The following is a 21,217-nucleotide window of genomic DNA, read 5'->3' on the forward strand; positions in this document are numbered from 1 at the left end:
CAGACTTAGGGCCTTTGATTGAGGCTTTCGGCCAGAGAGGACCTAGGGAGTTACGGATCCAACAGGAAGCATATGTTGATGCATCTTCCACCAATGGAGAATAGTCCTTACCCCCCTGCTAGATCAGAAGTGGCTGAGACTCTGCAGATCGTACTCACTACAATGATCCCCCCGCGTGTCAGCCGTGGTGGTGATAGATTCCTCTGGCGTAACGGTGAAGGTCATTTTGTTCCTAAATTCTCCACAAAGGCAACATGGCATTCCATACGTGAAAGAGCTCCAACAGTCTAATGGGATTCTATGGTCTAGTTTAAGGAAGAGATACCAAGATGTTCATTCACTACTTGGATGGCAATGTTGTCAAGATTGCCAACCAGGGACAGACTTGCATCGTGGGGGTATTTCAGTGCCCTTGCAGTGTGTTCTATGCTCTTCCGAGCTTGAGTCTCATCATCACTTGTTCTTTCAGTGCTCGTTTGTGCAAGCCATTTGGACTCGATACTGTGGCAACTTGATTCCAAGTGTTCCATCATCGCTTCAGGCGGTTGCTGTGTTGCTATCTAACCATCAAATTGCTTCCTCTCCAGGTTTATCTGCAGTTATCAAGCTCTTACTGCAGTGCATCATCTATTCTGTTTGGTGGGAGAGGAACTCACGCATCTTTCGGCAAACAGCATCAACCGAACCTGTGGTCATTGCTCACGTCGAGCGTCTGGTTCGTGATCGCTTCATCTCCATTCCACCATCATCTCCTACTTCCCCCTCGCTGCTTCAAGTTTTCTACCGTCTTCCTCCGTCTGTTCCGTAGATGTTTCTATTTTGTAACTGTTTGTAACTGCTTGCTCTGTTTGTTTTTTTTTTTTTGTGTAATAAGTGGTAATCCACATCGATGTAAAAAAAATGTCCAGTCAATTCAACTTTCTAGTATTAAAATGCTAAAAGACGAATTTCATCATTTATTTGGAAAATTGTTTAATGCGGAAGTTAATGCATTTTTGAATATAACGGCAAGCAAAAACCAGCACAATCTCCTTTTGTTTTTGCTGACTATCTCCTCTATATAAATAATCGAACATTGGCTCTTCTATACACCAAACACATAGAAACCAAACAAACAAATAAACATTTCAGTGAGATTTAATCGACTAGCAACAATGGCTGATGAGGTGATTCTTCTTGATTACTGGCCAAGTATGTTTGGAATGAGAACGAGGGTTGCTCTAGAGGAGAAGAACATCAAGTTCGACTACAGAGAACAAGACCTATTCAATAAAAGCCCGATTCTCCTCGAGATGAACCTGGTTCATAAGAAAATCCCGGTTCTCATCCACAATGGTAAACCGGTTTGCGAATCTCTCATCCAGGTCGAGTACATCGACGAGACTTGGCCAGGGGGCAACCCACTCCTACCTTCTGATCCTTACCAAAGAGCTCAAGCCAAGTTTTGGGGAGATTTCATCGACAAAAAGGTAATAAAAACCCTCCTTAAGCTTTTATTAGAGTTTCGTTTAATGTGATTAACAATTGTGGTTTAATGCCCTTCCTCAAAAAAAAATTGTGGTTTAGGTGTATGGTCCAACGAGGTTGATATGGGGAGCGAAAGGAGAGGAGCAAGAGGTGGGAACGAAGGAGTTCATCGAGATGCTCAAGATGCTAGAGTCTGAGCTTGGAGACAAGACATACTTTGGAGGTGAAACATTTGGCTATGTGGATATAGCTCTGATTGGATTCTACTGCTGGTTCGACATTTTGGAGAAGTGTGGAAATTTTAGTATTGATGCAGTGTGTCCAAAGCTGATTGCTTGGGCTAAAAGGTGTATGAAGAGAGACAGTGTGGCTAAGTCTCTTCCTGACTCAGACAAGATCAATAAATTCGTTCCTGAGCTAAAGAAAAAAATTGGTATCGAATAGTTCTTATAATTTAATTTATGTTCTGTTAATTTAAAATATCTTTTTGTACCTTTTCACTAAACAAATGCTCCAATGGTTTTTAATCTTCTAGATCTTGATCGTGATAGAAAAATCTGAAGAAGACTCTGATTCATTGAAATGTCTAGTTACAGATAGTAAGGTTTTAGGGTATCTAAACATGTTTGTTTCAAATAAAAGCAAAACCATATCAGTCTTGACAACGATTCGAACAGAATCCTTTAGGTCTAATATAAAACGGGCTATTCATACTGGCTCTAAATTCAAATCAGTTTTTGGTCTCTGTTCATGTTTTACTCGGGGAAATTGCATCGTATAACCATCAAAAAAATTTATAACTCAATCTATGACCAATTCCCCTAATTTTCATGTGCATCACTTGTAATTTTGTGTAATATTGCTATATTGTCCTTTGTAGAAACCGGTAACCTGTAGAGGAAAAAAGTAATTATTATCTAGTAAAAGTAAATCGTGGCAATTAGAGAGACAGCCCCGCATTTCCAGATCTGCTCCACCGTATTTTCACCACCTTCAATCTTGGTGTATCTTTCCGACAAAGAAGACTGTGTGCGATGGTATCGTCATGGAGGTGACTCTTCACTGATTATCCAATTGCCGCAATTTTTTTGTCAAGACAAAGCAACAACGACAAAAAGACAAGAAAGTAGGTGAGGAAGCCACACTGAGTAAACTGATGACATCGATGAAGACGAGGAAGATGATGAAGTCGAGGAAAGCGACTATGAAATTGCAGAATACAAGGAAGATGACGAGTCGAGGAAGGCAACTATAAGATTGTAGACTTGTAGTTGATGAAGACGAAGAAGGAGATACTCAGGGCATCTTCATTGGTGAACCCGTGTTGGGGTTCACCATTTTGATTGTTTATTATTTTTTTTTATTTTTTATTTTTCGTTTTACTTTTTCTAAAAAAAAAAAAAAAAAAACCACTAGCAAATCACCATGTGGCGAACCAGGTTCACCACAGAGAACTCACGCGGGGGGGGTTCAACAAACCTGAGATATTTTAATATTTTCTTTTATTGGGAACTGTGTGTACTTTTGCCATGAACTCTCAATGCTCATGGCCTTAGATATTTGTTTGAGGTTACTATACTATTTATGATATAGTCTATAAAATACACATATATCCATACTATATTTATGAGATAGAATAATTTCTCGTGTCCTTCAAATTCAACAGTTTTTTATGTGATGTGTTTATATTAGTGTAGTATGTTATTTATCATATTCTATTCCATTTGTTGCTTGAAAAAATGTTTTATTTTGTTTAGAATGATAGTGTATACTAATAATTGTTTCATGTTTGTTAATATTTGTGATTTTTGTAATGAAAGAAAATTAAATATTAATATGATGAACTCCTGAATAAGCATGAAGCATGTTTTGTAATTGTATCATTCATATTAATTTTGGTTTATGTGTAATAATCAAAACTAAGCATTTTTACAAAGGTAAAATCTATATCTCGTCAACCACATCCAGACAAGTGTAGTCTACACTCTGTAGATTCACACAAATTTCTCTTATATACCCTTTCAGATAATTATATGGTATAGCTTAGTATCACAAAATATTATATATAATTTTTAGATTTTAATTTTATTTAGAAGTTATGAACATATAATATAGTTTATGTACCCTTCTCACCAAGTATTTATGTACCCTTCAAATGTTTACATTTGGAACTTGCTTGGTTCATTGGTATTGAGAAAGATCTTTCTTGATCAAGTACGTTCTGTATATCTTCAAAGCTTTAGACAGCTGTTGATACTGCCGATGTTCTTCACTTAACGTCTGAAAGATTTTGCATCTCGTGAGCCAAGAAGAAAATTTAAGGATCCGACGATATCACCAATGTCTCTGATCCAAATAGAGGCGTCTCCAAGCACTCATGGGGATAATTCAACAGGTTCGGATGTTCCTTCGAGACAGAAAACAAGTAAATGCCCGGTTTACAGCTTGATAAAAAAACTAGAAGAACCATATTTTAGTTCTCAGAAGTCGTCGCACAAGCTCTGACCTCTCTTTGTGTCTATAGAGTGAGAGTGCTTGTGAGCTAATTTTTGGTTATGAATCAAGCACTGCAACAAAGTCAAGATGTTTGTGAGCTAATTTTTGTACGTTAACCACCTCTTTACTTTTTGGTCAACAAGTTAACCACCTCTTTGGAAAAATTGTGAGAGATTTTATCAGAAACAAAGGCCTTTGTTGCTGAAATAACAATTCTTGGTCGCATTTTATCGCTGTTGTATTGTATCCCATAGCTTTTTGACTGTGGAACATTCTTGTCCATAGATTGTTTACACAAGTTGGCGACCACAACTTTCAACAGAAAAGCATTTTCATAACTGAAAGTTGCATAGGCCCAAAAGCAATAGTCTGCAATAAATGTAAACTTGAGGCCGAACCATAAAACCTTTGATTAGAGGTTTAGAGTTACTTAGAAAAGACAAGCTAAATTGGGGGAAGAGGTGTGGCTAGAAAGGTATGCACGTGAATGCAATGAAAGTTGAAACATATCATCTGTACGAGTTCAATCAGATATAACGCTTTCGATCATCCCACTCGAAGTTTCTGCTGTTTCCCCACACACGTGGTCGAGTTGTACTTCCACGTCATCTCACTTCTATTTTATGTCCGTTCTACGAGTAAAATGTTATGGACTTTGGATCCATCATTTTTATTGTTTAACTTAATGATTTATAATGACTATAGTTTCCACTTTCAAAATTACAAATTTTCATGTTCAGTATAACTTTCCAAAGTCCATGTAACTTATAGATCAAAACACGCTGAAGTAGTCATTTCATTGTTGGACTTGGTCGCCTTGCGCATAAAACAATTTTTGGATGATGACAAACATGATCTTGGTTTGATATACAAATTACATTGTGGTTAAATCGTCAAATACAGAGACAGACTGAAAATGAACATTTTCGGATCATGTTATGATTGCAAGGGTGGATCTAGGCTTTGGTGGGGTGTGGCACATGTCATATGCCAAATTATAAAACAATTTATCCAAAATAATATACATATAAAAGATTGAGCTCAGTTGGTTTAAAACTCTTACTTATGCCCATACAACTATTGTTCAAAACCTTGAACTGTTATTTTATTTTTTACACATTTTATTATATTTTAGTCAACTTTTCATTAAACAAGTTTCCCTTTTTCCTGCCCAATAGAATATTTATTTATTTTGTTAATGTTAATTTTTACCTTTTATAAAATAAAAGTTTCTTTATTTATGTTTTAATTAACAATTATTTGTAACTAAATTTTTTAAAAAATGGTAATAAAATTTATGTACGATATATAATTATGTAATGTCACTCAACACTATTTAACATTATCAAAATTATTTAACTTTTTAGTTGCTCCAAGTTTTCAAAATAAACTGTAAAATTTTAAACTAGTGTAATTTTAAGTTGTAACATAAAGTAATATAAATTAGCATATTACAATATATTAAAATAATTTAATTTAATATATAAATAATAAATTATATATATTGTGTTCCATTTTAAATAATTTCTGTATTATTACATCAAACCTTCTTGGTCGTTTATACACTGAACGTTAAAGTATGATATATAATATAGTAATATTGAAATTCGAATGTGAAAAACAAGTTTAACTGTTAAAAATATAATATTGTATTGTTCGTATATTAAACATTTCAGTTAGTAGAACGCTCATTCGAGCAATCCACGGTGACATGCAGGCTAAGGAAATCAGAGGAATCGTCCACGACATCCTTGAAATCTCCTCTGTTTTCGTCTCAATTTCCTTTTCTTTTGTTTCTCGCGATTTCAACAAAGAAGCTGATGCCTCAGCTAAGCTTTCGTTACGTCGTCGTTCTGTATCAACCCTTAATGGGTAACTTTGGGCCTGAGGCCTTTCTTTCTGATTAATGAGATCGTATGTGCACAAAAAAAAAAAACATTTCAGTTAGTAGAAAAGTTAATGGATAAGAACATGGCTACTAGATGCATGTGCCGTTGGCTTATAATCATGTCAAAGAATATCCATGAGACGGTCATATTCCAAAGGGATGGCTGCTAAGAAACTTGATTACGCCGAGATCTCAATTATATATATCTCCATATGCTTTTTTTAAAATAAAGATTAGAATTTGACTAGTTGATTTCCATTCCACCTTTTATCTGGGTTAAGAACAAAAGATAGACTCGGTAATTTATTTGACCATGACATTTTTATGGTTAACCTTTGACCATGTTGCTCTTAACACGTGTTTTTTCTGCATTTTAATTTTCCGTGTTATTTTCTTTCACAAATAAATTATAAAATTGTAATGCAGTTGAAAAAAAATAGCAATGCATTGAGTATTTACGTTTGGAAAATATAATGCATCTGGCTGTTAATATATGCATATTTCTCGCGTTGATGTCACCGGCAAGAAATGTGACATCTCTCGCTCACAATCATTCAGAACCGAACAGCTGGTTCTGTTCGTCTTTTGTCCTCACCCTCATTGGTGAAAATGTTCCGATTTTGCATAGATCTTCATAATACATTCGTAAATTTTATTTATTATACAACAATTCTATTTCATCAGCGTAAAATCTTTCTTTTTGAATAAAAAGAATTTATATTATTTTATTTGTGCGTGTGATTTTTACAAATAGATCATGCTAGTTTTCTTTTGTATTGTTCCAATTTTTCAAAAACTTGGAAATGACTAAAATCAATTGTTGATGAGCAATGAATTTCAATTTTTTGCAAAAGACAACTAAAATCATTATAGTCACAAGTAATATGAAATTGATCAAAAAAAAGTAACTTCAATTATTTTTCTGTTACATTTGAGAGAAATCAAAACTAAGAATTCATATAAATAAACAAAGAAATAAATGTTCTTTTTGACATTTTCCTTTTGACATTCATTCAAGTGATTAAACTTACACCAATATCAGACAACTGAATTTCTTCCGGTAAATAAAAAAATTGGAAGACAGAATTTTTTTGTAAATCAAAAACCGGTCCGTATTCAAGCCTCCAAAAAACCGGTTAACCTGAGAACCGAATTACGAACCCGGCACAGATCTCGGCCTTTAAGAGTCCTTCCGTGACCGGTACAAACGGAAAACGCCATACCTCTTTCGATTCTCCGTCCAACGATCAGATGCGGCGGAACCTGTGACAGGATAAACTGGTTATCCTTTTGGTTTAGTTATTTAATCTTTGGTTTAGTTCTTTAATTTCTGGTTAAGATTTCTGGTTTAGTTCTTTGGTTTAGTAACCACTATATAGTAAACGTTTTCTCTTTTACGGGATAATAAATCAAACAAATAAACAATCTTCTTAAACCCTAATTCTCTGTTCATCATCTTCATCATCCACCATTAAGAATCTCTGTTCTTCGGGTTGACCCTTCTTCCTCCGTGGTCGTCCTCTAGGCTTAGATTTACCGGTTCTCGAGTTCGCGGTGAGCTTCTGGATCGGATTTATCGGTTACTCTCAGACTTACTGTCTCATTGGTATCAGAGCAGTCTTTCCTCGGCAAACCTGTTTCTATGGCTGGACGAGCGATTCCTCTGAAATATTCATGTGAGGAGATTTATGACAGGATGTCAAATGGATTATGCATCTTTTGTGAAGATCTAGATACACCTGGTCATCATGATTTGAAGCACAAAGGGGTGGAGATTATCATGATCGAAAGTGATGACGACTCCATCGTGACTGGAAGTAACGACAGCCCCTTGATTGAAGTCGTATCTGATGAGTTTGTGTCCCATACTGTGATGAAACCAGACTCATTGTCTGAATCACTGGAGAGTTTCACTTCTGATTCACAGATTGTTGATGCTGCAGTTGCAAAAGAAGCTCAAAACAAAATAATTGCAGAAGAAAACATGAGTTTCTCTCTTGGTAATAAGGTCGAACACATGGTGGGCGAACGTACTATAAAGGATGATTGTATATGGGAACCAGGTGGATGTCTGGTCAAGACAGATCGACAGATGCTTCAGACTGAAACAGTTTTACATGGAGTTCCTGCAACACGACATCAAGACGTCAAGGCAACCCAACAAAAAGAGCTGATTCAGAACACAGACACGTTTCTGGTACAAGACTCATCATTACTTGAAGCAGCACATATTGAAAATCAGATGGTTAAGTCAATGGTGGAAAAGCCAAAAATCTTGGCCAGGAAGATCAATATACCAGCTTTCAAACATCTTCATGAGGCATCATGGTTCTTCGGCAAGACTCGTGTATGGGAACCAGGTGGGCTTCTAGCCAAGCCAACTTCATGGAAATGCTTAGACAAGCACTTCAGTCATGGAACTCAACATCGGATGGTGAATGAAACGGTGAGACTCAAGAAGGAGATGTTGCTTCTTGTTAAGAAAGTGAATCGTGTATGGGAGCATGGAAGTTCAATAGCGACACGTGCTATTACCTTCGTAACGGCTCCATTTGACATTATCTTTTGACGATATGGTTATACAAGAGATGAGGAAAGCATGTGTTCTGATTGTTTACATAATCACTGAGATTTTTGAGAAGCTAAGAAAATCATGGAAATTCAGATTCAAAACCACTACATGGAGAAAAACGCTTCAAGTTTTGAAGGAACTAAAGGTCCTTACTACTGCTGGACTTTTTGAAAGTCAAAGTTTTACTCTTTGCAACAATGGTAATGGGATGGACGAATTTGAGATGGAGTTGCACGAGTTGTTCTATGTAGTCAAAGCTATGCTTTGGACTGGAAATAACAGAGGCGTGATGGATCTTCTTAGTGCTAGTTATGTTGCTATGGAAGAAGAGCCTTATTTGGGTTTGGAAGAAAATAAGATGGCTGCTTATCCTATTGGGAGCTTTAAGCTTCTGGTTCTGAACCAAGCTGTGATGATTCGAGCTGGCATAAAGTTTGTTGATCTTGTCGATTACCACAACAAAACACAGAAACCTGTTTTTGTCGTTGCTGGTCTCCACTGTCACTTCAACGTCTCAGATGAAGATGCACATAGGCTCCTTTATTTGATCAAAGGCTGTGGAAACAAAGATATCATGAAGCTGCAAATTATTGGTATCTGCATCATGTCATTTCTGTTGTTCTGTGGATCATTGCCACGACCTCCAGAGTTCAGGACAATAAAGAAGAATTTCAAAGGGTTAAAACTGGAGCTTAAGGATGAGGGCACCCAAACATCATTATTTGCTGATGAAGATGTGTTGAGTTGTGGCACCACTGGCCAAGCAAGAGAAGAGGGGGTATCATTTCACATTGAAGCCAGACGAACTATTGAGATGTCTCAGTCAAAAGCTTGGTTACTCAAACACAGCGATAAGAGACAAGAGAGAGACAAGAATGAGACACAACAACAGCCTCTCAAGAATAAGTTGAAACAAAGCAGATATTGCAGGGAGGTGCAAAAGCTGGAGCTTACTTCAATGGCTGGTAATCTTGTTCATAATAATCTCTGCTTTGCTAGATTTTGTGTCAATGAAGTTTTTCATCTACAAAGACCACCAGAGATGTTAGGAGAGAAAGATCAATGGAGATGTTATGATGGTTTCAGCACCAAGTTCTTATCATCCTTGAGGACAAGGATGTTCTCAACAAGGGAGTATTGTGACAGGATAAACTGGTTATCCTTTTGGTTTAGTTATTTAATCTTTGGTTTAGTTCTTTAATTTCTGGTTAAGATTTCTGGTTTAGTTCTTTGGTTTAGTAACCACTATATAGTAAACGTTTTCTCTTTTACGGGATAATAAATCAAACAAATAAACAATCTTCTTAAACCCTAATTCTCTGTTCATCATCTTCATCATCCACCATTAAGAATCTCTGTTCTTCGGGTTGACCCTTCTTCCTCCGTGGTCGTCCTCTAGGCTTAGATTTACCGGTTCTCGAGTTCGCGGTGAGCTTCTGGATCGGATTTATCGGTTACTCTCAGACTTACTGTCTCAGAACCATTCTCCATCCTCCGTCTTCCTCCGAATACTCCTCATCCTCAGAATACTTCCTTCCCGGAATATTCACCGGAAGCGACGATGAGAAAGCCGCCGGTGAAGAAGGCAACGGCGTCGTTTTACTCAGCCTCGATGTGTTTCTAATTCTGCCTTCGGAGTTTTCTCGGAAATTAACCGGACGATTCTCTTTCTCGATCACGTCCTCGCGCCGGCGAATCGGGAAGAAGTTGTCGGAGAAAATGATCTCAGATTCGTCGAACTCTTCCGACATTTTCAGAAACTTAGGGACTTTTAGGTTGTGTAAAAGAAAAAAAGGTTTTTGGGTTTTGTAGGAAAGGTGAAATTAGATTAGATTAGAGAACAGTAAGGGGAGGAGAAGAGAAGGGAAGGGTTTATATAGAGGAAGAAGAAGAGAGGAAACGTAGAGAGTACTCAAGTCTTCTCTTTGTGTCTTATGTGATGATGTCATCATAATGGCGTTGAGTGCGGACCCCGCTTTGCTTTCTATATCTAGGCCTGCGCACGGATTGGATATCCGGGTTTTTGAAAGTATTTTTGATTTGCTTCGAATGTTACGGATATCTAATTTTTCGATTTGCTTTGATTCGGAAAAATAAGGATATTCGGAAAAAACGGATATCCGGAAAATAAATAGATATTTGCGGATATTTGCGGATACTTACGGATATCTCATTTGTTTTGATTAATACAAATAATCTTAAAAATTGATACAATTTTTTTTTGGAAAATATTTCTTTTTTGCATGATATAAAAGATAAAAATTAAAAGATACAATGAATCTACATATTTTGTAAAATTTTAAACTTAATTAACAATTATAATAACACAAAACTGAAGAAAAAATTATAATTGTCATAAATGTTTTTCCTTTTATGTAATATTTTTATATAAGTAATAATGTGAATAGAATATGTCAAATCATATGTTAGAATAATAATTTTATATATTTAAAATTTTAAATATAATCAAAATATACATGTATTTATATATTGACGGATCGGATCGGATATTCGCTTCCCAAAATTTAATATTTGTGATTTGTTTCTATATTAACGGATATTGAATTTTAGTATTTACTTTGCTTCGAAAGCTTACGGATATTCGGAATTTTCGGATCGAATAGCAACGGGTAACGAATCGAATCAAATTTCACGGATAAAATGCCCAGACTATATCTATACACTGTATGTACATGTGTTTTTTGACACTTGTTTAGAATTTAATTTCATTTTTCTAAGGTCCTGTTCGTTTGCTGGTCACTAGCGTCAGCAACCAGAGTCAGCGACTAGCGACTGCGACTTAATGTCGCTGATAGTGTTTGTTTAGAGGTCGCGCGTTTAATCTCAGCGACCATTTTAAAAAAAAAAATTTGATCGCATGATTTTGATCCCACCGTTAGAATTTCTAGTGTCCAAAATTTTTAATCGCTGATTGCTAACATTTGGTCGCTGCGATCGGTCGCTGAATCCGCGATCAGTTAACGAACAACGTTTAGTCGCTGAAATTGGTCGCTGACGCTAGCGACCAGCAAACGAACATGGCCTAAGACTTCGAAATGACATGTTATCTCTATCTATAAGTATAAATGTAGATCAGGGACTCTTATTGGATTGAATTCTTCTTCTTCTCCTCCTCCTTTTTTTCTGACTATTTCATTTGACAAATCTTATCCGTAAGATGTTTATTCGTGACTCTCAAGGTCATCGGATACTCGGTTTGTTGATCATATGCTAAAATACGTTTTATTTGCTTCTTATCAGCAGTATTTTTTCATTACGTAGGTTCATTGATTCAAGAGGTTTAAATTATTTATTTATTAGTTTTTCATTTACCAATGTAGTTAACTTCTGTGGTGGATTTAATAGAACTAAAGTTAAATAGAAGGAGGGTGGTTAAGTTTAAATATGATAAATTTCTAAAATATTTGGTATAGATAAATTTCTCATTTCCAAAAAAAGTATGACGTTCTCATATAAAAGATGAGATTTTTGCAAGTCAATTAGTCCATACGTTCGAGTCAAATTAAACATTTATTTTAGCATTTCCAATATTTCACTAAATTAATAGATAACTCATTTCCCTCGAATTTTCTTGTTAAATGAATAAGAACATCGACGACATACACAAACACTGGTTTATATAACGCTATGGTAATACGAAAAACAAATGCTACCTCTTCATCTCTTGGATTAGAGAATGTATTACTTCTCCTCGATTCTCTGTAGCAATTAACGGGAAATTAGCAGGTTTTCGAAGGAAAAAAGGGTTAAGGCAGGGTGACTGTATCTCGCCTTACCTCTTTATCATGGTTATGGAGGTGCTTTCCCTGCTGCTGAACAGGGCGGACCAGCAGGGTGAGTTCTGTCTTCACCCCATGTGTACTTCACCGCGTCTCACACACTTACTATTCGCGGACGATCTCTTAGTCTTTTTTGATGGCTCTCGGTTCTCAGTGAATGGGATTAAAACTGTAATGGCTTCCTTCAAGATGTGGTCGGGCCTTTGATATGAATGATGCCAAATCAGAGATCTTCTTTGGTGGTTATACGGATATTCAAGCCTCGGTGCTTTCTGATTTGTCGGGGTTTAAACGTGGATCTTTTCCAACTAGGTACATGGGTCTCCCTCTAGATCCAAAGAGAATCACAATGGCTACGCTGCAGCCGTTTCTCTGGAACGTATCACTTCGAAGTTTACACTCATGGACTGTGAAGTGCCTCTCCTTTGCTGGAAAGATTAAGCTCATATACTCAGTGATTTATGGAATGGTCAACTTCTGGAGTTCGGTCTTTGTTCTTCCTAAGCGGTTTTACGAAAAGGTTGACTCGCTCTGTTCAGCCTTTCTCTGGAAAAATAGAACTTCGTCGGCCTCTGGAGCTCGTGTCTCATGGTCTGATATTTGCAGACCGAAAAAAGAAGGAGGTTAGGGCTGAGGAAATTAGACGAGTTTGAGTTAATTTTCAGATTGAAGCGGTTATGGAACTTCTTCTCCAATTCAGGCTCCTTTATGGGTGGCCTGGGCTGTCTCACAATCGCTTCGAAGACAAAAAATTTCTGGCTGGTTAGAGATTCTCAGCGTTTTTCTGTAACAATCAGGGGTATGTTGCAGCTTAAAAACCTTATTCCCCAGTTCTTGCGTTGTGCTGTGGTGATGGGCAGAGAACCTCATTTTTGGTATGATTTTTGGACAGAACTGGGTCCGCTACATCTCTTATTTTCATCAGGTCCTAGGCAGCTGCAGATTTATGATTCTGGCTCGGTTTCTGATGCTGTTCGGAATGGTGAATGGTTCCTACCTCCTGCGAGGTCTGAGAATGCAGTCACTCTTCAAATTGTTCTATCCTCTACTGCAGTACCATCGGTTGAAAAAGGGTCTGATGTTTATCTGTGGCGTATTCAATCTGCCGGTTTTGCAAAAAAGTTTTTGTCTCACGTAACTTGGGATAGATTAAGAACTCCATCACCAGAAGTAGCCTGGCATGATGTAGTTTGGTTCAGGGAAGAAGTTCCACGTTGCTCTTTCATTGCGTGGATGTCTATGCTTGACAGGCTTCCTACGAGGGATCGCTTGTTGTCATGGGGCCTCTCGGTCCCTACAAACTGTGTCTTATGCACAAATGGCATTGAGTCACACCACCATCTCTTCTTTGGCTGTCCATTTTGCCGTTGATATTTGGACCCGTTACTGCGGAAGGTTTATCTCGGCTCCACCCTCGGATCTTCCAGAGGCAGTCAGCATGATCTCGCAATATCAGGGACAATTCTCATCGCAGGTTAAACCCGTTATGAAGCTGATTCTACAGGCTGTGATCTATGGTCTCTGGCGTGAACGCAATGCTAGGATTTTCAGGGGTGTCTCCTTACCGGCGGGCCTTTCTTCAAGCAAGTGGACCGGGGGCTTCGTGACAGGCTGCTCTCTCTTCCTTCTTCCCCGACTGATGCTCATTCGCTCCTAGAGTTGTACTTTTGGTTCATTGATCCTTATAGTTAATTTCTCCTTGTTGTTGTCTCTAGTTGTTGTTGTCTCTTGTTTACTTGTCTTCTTTCTTGTATTTCAGCTTTGTAATAAGTCGCTCTGCGGCATGTAAAAACAGAAAATCGGTATGGAATTTAACATTTGTATCAAAAAAAAAACAAATGCTACAAGGCCAATGAAAACCCATCATGATAACAAAATAACAAGACTGATTCAGCTTCCGAAAACTGAACAGTTGACAAATGAGTTGACTACAAAATGAGGACTGGTTCAATTCAACGAACCAGTCGGAACAAATATACAGAAAAGATAGGTCCATAGGCGAATCATAATATGATTTTTTAAAAACTAGGGATAAATTTAGGGACGAGACGGTTCGGTTATCCGGGATATTTTAAGGTATCCGAATCCGAATTTTTATCCGGCGGATCTATATTCTTATTATCTTTATTCGGATCTGGGATTTTTAGATATTTTTGGTGTCGGATATCCTTATAAAATATGTAATATTCGACGAATATACGGATATGGATTTGAATCTTTAAAATAAATAAAATAATATTAAAAAAATATAAAATATTAACAATAATTTAAAAATAAAAATAAAATAATACTTTTAGTTATATTTATGTTTACTATTACAAGATTTATATAAATTATATTTTTATTAGAAAGAAATAAAAATATAAGAAATAAAATTAGTTTATATTCTTATTTTTAAATAATTATCAATAAAAAACGGATATGGATATCCGGACTAAAAACTAAGATATCTAGATCCAGGTTCGGTTTTAATGGATCTAATATTTTACTATCAGAATTCAGATCCGATTCCTCTGAATATCCGGATTTTCGGAGCGGATCCGGATCCAATATTAACAGTATAAGTATTGATGGAAATTTGGAATTATACTTTTGAAGTGTTTTGCTGAAAAAGGAAGTTAGGTGTCTGCGTGTCCTGACAAATCAGTCTCCGTTACTTGTGGCCCACGTATTGCTTCACATTATTGTATTTCGTTATTTAATTTAGTAATAATTTATACAACAAAACTACAAAGTAATAACTTAGGTAATGACCAGTCACTAGTAAATGTTACCTCAAAAACTTTACACTACTCCAGTTTCCCTAAAATTTATCAATCAAGTGAAATACTATTTTTACCTACTAATCTAGTGGTATTCTAAAAAGAAAACACACAATTTTTTTTTGAATTTTTCTAAAGCAAAACAATTTACTCCATTTTCTTTTCTCTTTTATTTCCTCTTTTTTTCCACCTTTTTTACTCCATGTTGCTCCTACAGTCCTACCAATGAAACTTTATTTTAACACGAAAAAAGTATAATGAATCTTCTTTGAACTGTTTTGGGCAGTGCCAGTTTATGATTATCATTTTGTATACTCTTACACTATTTAAGAAGTTTAGTCAATCGAACTAAGAAAAGTTAAATTTATACTATTGTTAAGGAAAAACCAGTTTGGTCGATTATAGACTTGAGTTTTTTCTTTTGCCGTTTGTGAACATTTTTTATTTGTCATTATTGGGTATATCGTGTTGACATATTTTACTGCACCAAATTAATAATAGCGATAAACGAACCATTGTGGTTCGTTATGTAAAATAATTAAAAAAGATTCTTTGCGTGCTCAACAATGACAGAACACGAGATTTTGTTTCAAACGAACCCCATCTCTTTCCAAGCGTTCAGATTATATTTCAAGATTATACATAAAACTACATAGTCAAAGATTTAGAATACTCCCAATGCCAATACTATCATTCAAATTATATTGAATCATACATTTTCACTTTCCAGCTAACACATGATTCGAAGGATTAGTAAGTTTGTAAGCCCATTCCCCCTAGTAACATTTCGTAGTGGCTTTAGCATCTGTATTAAAGAAACGAGTTTGAAACGTCGGTACAAAATTGTTACATACGTATGTATAGGTAAATAAAAGAATTATAAGCAGAATTATATACCTGTCACCAAGACGAGAAAGGTAAATGCAGAACCTAAGGAACTCCTTCAAAACAAAGCATTTTAGGCCATCTCCATCAGTAAACCTTGGAAGCAGGTTTTATTATTTTTTTTTTAGTTTTTTCGTTTGATTTTAAAAATATAATAATAATAATAAATGGGTCAATCACGGGCCGCCATGTTGTATGGAGCCCGCGTAACATTAACGTACTGGATTCATACGGAAGATGCACAAAAAGATGAGTTCATGCATTATTGATTATTTTAATATTTTTTATGTTTCGGAAAAAGTGTGAACTTTGTTGATGAACTTTTAATGCTGATGTCCTTATAAGCAATAAGGACTAATTACCATAAGAACTAATTACAAAAGCAAAAGAAAGTAAATATACTTTTGGAAGTATCCATAAGTCAAAGCAGAGCTATAGATTGATAAGAAAGAAAGTTTGTTATAGGGCTAATAAGGGATGGAAAGCCAAGGCTTACGAGTTCTTTTCCATCGAAACAAGAAGCACACAAGTACACAACCATAATCAGTTGCGTACAAATAGCAGTTAGTCAACTTATTATTATTATTATTTTTATAAATTTTATCAATTGACCTGGTCGGTTTCAGAAAAAAACATGCTTGGTATTACAGAGTAGATTATTCTAAAAATGTAATATACTGCATGATCTGAATTTATAATACATTTTGAATAATACTAGGAGAATGACCGATCATCTATTATGGATTACCATGTAAATCATCTGAAACGAAATTCAAATTTATCTGGTCAAATAGAAATAATTTAATTCCCATAAAAAATCGAATTCAAAACTAAATGAGTAAACTAAAACACCAAACCCAAAAGATTATCAAATTATTTCAGTTTTTGGGTTCATAATTTCTTCTTTCTGGATAACCATATATATCTCAGGGGAATATAGTTATTTAGTTGTAACAAAATATCAAGGAAAAATGAAAACTTAACTGAATAAAATTCTTTCATTTCTTTTCAAACACTGTATATCAATGATAGTCACCACAATACATAGAAAATTAATAGTCGAAATTAGAAAATAAAAGTGTATATTAATTTATTTGCTATATTAAATTCTAACTACTAAATTTTTAAAGAAAAAAAAATAGATTATATGATATTTTTGATATAGTTCAATTTATATACACAATAACATAAAATTGATGGAAATGAAAGACACACGAGAGGAAATTCTTATATATATTTTTGAAAATTTGATCGCTATTTCGCAACGGTAAATGGCTACAAAAATCGTATCCTAATATGATACGTAAATGGTTACAACCGCGTGCCGTACTTACCAAAGACACCATTTAAATTTTTAAATTTTTTCAGAAAAAAAATCGTATACATTATCAATGTTTTTACAGCATAAAAGGAATACGGGTAAGACAAACTATATCCTAAAATGACAAGAGTGTTTTGGCATTGGAAGTGTGTTGTATGCAATTACAGCAATGTAGGCCGCGTCAATGAAAACTTCAAGGCCCACTTTCCAGATCTATCCTGAAGATGAGTTTGAGAACCAAACACGTGTTATGATTACCTCATCTCGAACAGAGATCGAACAGAGACGGATGCCGGAGCTGTATGCTTCGAGTGACGGGACTCTCAATGACTGTACTTGTCTTCTTACGTGGCAACCTTTTTTGGGGTCAGATGGCAACTTTTGTCTTCTCAAAAAATACTTTCTGGAGTAACGGTGTGTCATAGATCTCCTTTATTTGTGAATTTAGTGATGGTGACGGTGATGGCGATGGTGATTATTGATTTGGAAATACTTATTCTTTTGCTGATAATCTCAACCAATACTTTTTTGCTTTATTTTAGTTGAAGTTTAAATTTAATGCACAAATGTTAAGAATGTGTGGAATTTTAAACAATTTATTTTTATATAAATAAAAAGATCATTAAATAAAACTAATTCAACTAATAAAAATGCTAATATTATATAGCTGGTAAGAAATTTAATATAATATTAACTATTATCTAAAATAGTGAGAACTTTCTTTTGCAATAAATTTTGAACATATAAACTGAACACAGAGAGTAATATTTTTAAAATTGTATAGCCGGATTTTGTTAACACGTAGACGTGTGGATTTGTCTCCATCGAGTTTGAAGCTAAAGAATAATAACCTGAATGTCTTTTCAAAAAAAAAATAATAATAACCTGAATACATATTTAATTTATTATATACGAATGTTCAGGAAAGTTTATAGCCATTACATACATTTTCTCTTTTTGTTAAATGCGAGGTTTTTATATACGCCTCACAGATGGTAAAACGACGTCAATGTCATCTATAAAGTTCCTAGAGAGAGAGGATCCTACACGATCGATCAGTCAGGAATCGGTTGTCATATTTTTCTTTTCCTTTGTTAGCTATACGCTATATATGGACACCTGTTTGGCTATCACATAAATTTATATAGTCAGATAAGCATGCAGTTATATACATTTTTTTTCTCGAGCAAGCATGGCTTTAATTATATAGAGAAGAAACAAAAAAAATAGTTGGGTTCAATAAGTCTTCAAATCGCAAATTAGACAGGATGAAATGAAGTTTTCTATTAATATGCTCACGTACGTGTTCGTATTTTCAAATGCATATATTGTAGTCAATGCTGTGTTGGCCGCAAACCGCGAGACGAGCCCCAGTTAAATTTGATAAATTATTGCTTGCCTGAAGTTATGGTTATTGGTTGATAACACTACAAGAAAACGCGTTTATAACGACGACAGGTTACGAGGAAATTATTTCCTCGTAAATTTACATGGTGTTTACGACTATGTTACGAGTAAAAAAATATTCGTCGTAAATTCGTTGTAAAGTTACAACGAAAACGTTTCGTCGTAAACCCAATGTAATTTTACAGGCTTTTACGTGGAAGCCCAATTCGTCGTAAACTCATTGTAAATATACAAGTCATTTACGACGAATCATGTAACCGTTACTTTTGGTGAAAACGTGCATATAGTGTGGTTTAAAGTAACTAACTTCGTTGTAAAATCATTGTAAATTTACGAGTGATTTACGTGGAAAGCCCAATTCGTCGTAAACTCATTGTAAAATATACAAGCCATTTACGAGGAATCATATAACCGTTACTTTGGTGAAAACGTGCATATAGTGGAGTTCAAAAATAAGCTAACTTCGTTGTAAATTCGTTGTAAATAATATGTAAAAACGATGTAAAAGCAAAGTAAAACTTTTCGTTGTAAAATCCATGTTATACCTTCACCTACCACTTACGAAAATCGTCTATATATATGATCATTTCTCAATTCAAATAACACACAAACGAAATCAAAGAAAAAAAACCAGAAAAAAGAAAACAAATGGCTGATGGCTTCAATATTTACGAGTTACGAAGTTGGATGTATTCGCATAAAGATGATTCCGGTAGAGTGATGGTGCATTTCTAAGCGGGCTAGAGACATTCATGCACCAGGCGGGCTGTACACCGATCACGCAGGAAAGCGGTAAGATGTTCTGCCCTTGTCGGAAATGCAAGAATTCAAAATTTGCTCGTAGTGAAACTGTATGGATAGCACTTACAAAACAGGAGGATTTACACCACAATATTATATTTGGTATCAACATGGGGAGGGTTATGGTGGAAATGAAGCTAGTGAGTAATAATTTTGAAACTTGCTGGTATAGTGAAGACCGAATCATTTTGCATAATGAATCTAGTTATCATCAGGAGGAGCAGATGGTAGATCATGATAGGGTTCAAGACATGATTACTGATGCATTTTTTAGAACAACTACACAATAGCTCATGAAACTGAATGTAGAAGAACCTATTTGGATGCAAAAAGGTTTTATGAAATGTTAGATGCTGCAAATCAACCATCTACACTGGTTGTAGAGAAGGTCTCTCTAAATTGTCTCTAGCAGCTAGGATGATGAACATTTAAACGGATCATAATTTACCTGAGAATTTGCATGGATGCTTGGGCGGAGTTGTTCAAAGAGTATTTGCCAGAAGACATTCGTGTCAGCTGAATCTTATATGAGATTCAGAAATTGGTTTATAGTCTTGGGTTGCCTTCGGAGATGATAGATGTTTGCATCGACAACTGCATGATCTACTGGAAGGATGATGAGAAGTTTAGAAGAGTGTCGATTCTGCAAGAAACACGATTCAAGCCGCAAGGACGTGGGAGGAATAGGGTACCGTACCAAAGGATGTGGACCTACCCATTAAAGACAGTGTTTAAAAAGATTATACCAATCGAGAGGACTGCTGCATGGATGAGGTGGCATGCTGAACATGTCCAGAAGGATGGCGAGGTCGGCTCACCCATCAGATGCAAGGGCGTGGAAACATTTCAACAAGGTATACCCAGATTTCGCTGAAAATATTCGGAAGTCTATCTTGGGTTATTGCACCGATGGATTTAGTCCATTGGTATGTCTGGGAGACAGTATCTTTGTGGCCAGTTATTCTTACGCCGTACAACCTGCCGCCGGATATGTGCATGGAACAAGAATTTCTATTCTTGACCATATTTAATCCCTGGGCCGAAGCATCCAAAACGGTCGTTGGATGTATTTCTTCAACACTGATACAGGAGCTAAGGAGTTGTGGTCAGAAGGGTAAGAAACTTATGATTGTTCCACGAAAACCAATTTTACGATGCGAGCAGTTTCTGCTGTGGACGATAAGTGACTTTCCTGCTTTATGGAATGTTGTCTGGCTGGACAACTCATGGAAGGTTTATCTTGTCCATATGTCATGGATCTACGGATGCTTTTTCAACTGAAGAATGGTTAGAAAGAGTTGTTGGTTTGTATTGTCATCGTCGATTTCTTCCTGTTGCCCATCCTTACAGAAGAATAAGACATTGTTTAGGAAAAACAAAGTTGTCAGAGACAGTCCTCCTCCATATCTCACAGGCCAGCAGATCGAGGAGGACATTGATTATTACGGAGCTCAGAAAACTGTGAAGCAAGAGGAAACTTTGCATGTTCCTGGTAATATGCCTGATGGGTATGGGGTTTCTCACAATTGGCATAAGAAAAGTATATTTTGGGAGCTACCTTACTGGAAAGATCTTCTTTTACGCCACAACCTGGATGTGATGCATATAGAGAAGAACTTTTTTTGAACAACATCATGAATACAATACTGAACGTCCCAGGAAAAGACAAAAGATAACAAAAAGTCAAGGATGGACTTACCCGATATTTGCTCAAGAAGTGAGTTACATATCAAAGAGCAATGGAAATGTTCCTGTTCCCATCTTTCGATTGTCATCAGAAGCGAATTTCAGTCAACTTTGTTTGACTGGGTTGCATCA

The 21,217-nt window shown here is 35.9% G+C and overlaps 3 protein-coding genes and 1 pseudogene across 3 annotated transcripts; 3 read left to right on the plus strand and 1 right to left on the minus strand.

The window, feature by feature from the left end:
• The first annotated feature begins 93 nt into the window (after nt 1-93).
• Nucleotides 94-808, plus strand: LOC108819804 (uncharacterized). Its single transcript, XM_018592832.1, has 2 exons — nt 94-268; nt 366-808. Exons 1-2 carry the CDS (start codon nt 94-96, stop codon nt 806-808), a joined length of 618 nt encoding a protein of 205 aa, XP_018448334.1.
• Nucleotides 809-1,106: 298 nt separating this feature from the next.
• On the plus strand, nt 1,107-1,953 carry LOC108821408 (glutathione S-transferase U25-like). Its single transcript, XM_018594448.2, has 2 exons — nt 1,107-1,469; nt 1,567-1,953. Exons 1-2 carry the CDS (start codon nt 1,155-1,157, stop codon nt 1,909-1,911), a joined length of 660 nt encoding a protein of 219 aa, XP_018449950.1. The 5' UTR covers nt 1,107-1,154; the 3' UTR covers nt 1,912-1,953.
• A 4,788-nt stretch (nt 1,954-6,741) lies between these two features.
• Nucleotides 6,742-10,277, minus strand: LOC130498630 (protein S40-1-like). Its single transcript, XM_056992142.1, has 2 exons — nt 9,905-10,277; nt 6,742-7,114 (listed from the first exon to the last, which is right to left on the minus strand). Exons 1-2 carry the CDS (start codon nt 10,172-10,174, stop codon nt 6,968-6,970), a joined length of 417 nt encoding a protein of 138 aa, XP_056848122.1. The 5' UTR covers nt 10,175-10,277; the 3' UTR covers nt 6,742-6,967.
• A 2,747-nt stretch (nt 10,278-13,024) lies between these two features.
• Nucleotides 13,025-13,880, plus strand: LOC108819807 (uncharacterized; annotated as a pseudogene).
• The last annotated feature ends 7,337 nt before the right edge of the window (nt 13,881-21,217 follow it).

Source organism: Raphanus sativus, chromosome 8 (assembly GCF_000801105.2).
Source record: "Raphanus sativus cultivar WK10039 chromosome 8, ASM80110v3, whole genome shotgun sequence".
Taxonomy (NCBI): Eukaryota; Viridiplantae; Streptophyta; class Magnoliopsida; order Brassicales; family Brassicaceae; genus Raphanus; species Raphanus sativus.

Bases quoted from the DNA above. Each gene is read 5' to 3' on its own strand.
- LOC108819804 (XM_018592832.1), top strand. From the start codon at position 94: ATGGAGAATAGTCCTTACCCCCCTGCTAGATCAGAAGTGGCTGAGACT. The intron at 269-365 runs GTGAAAGAGCTC...AATGTTGTCAAG, and splicing joins GGCAACATGGCATTCCATAC to ATTGCCAACCAGGGACAGAC.
- LOC108821408 (XM_018594448.2), top strand. From the start codon at position 1,155: ATGGCTGATGAGGTGATTCTTCTTGATTACTGGCCAAGTATGTTTGGA. The intron at 1,470-1,566 runs GTAATAAAAACC...ATTGTGGTTTAG, and splicing joins GAGATTTCATCGACAAAAAG to GTGTATGGTCCAACGAGGTT.
- LOC130498630 (XM_056992142.1), bottom strand. From the start codon at position 10,174: ATGTCGGAAGAGTTCGACGAATCTGAGATCATTTTCTCCGACAACTTC. The intron at 7,115-9,904 runs GTTCTGAGACAG...ATCCTGTCACAG, and splicing joins AAGACGGAGGATGGAGAATG to GTTCCGCCGCATCTGATCGT.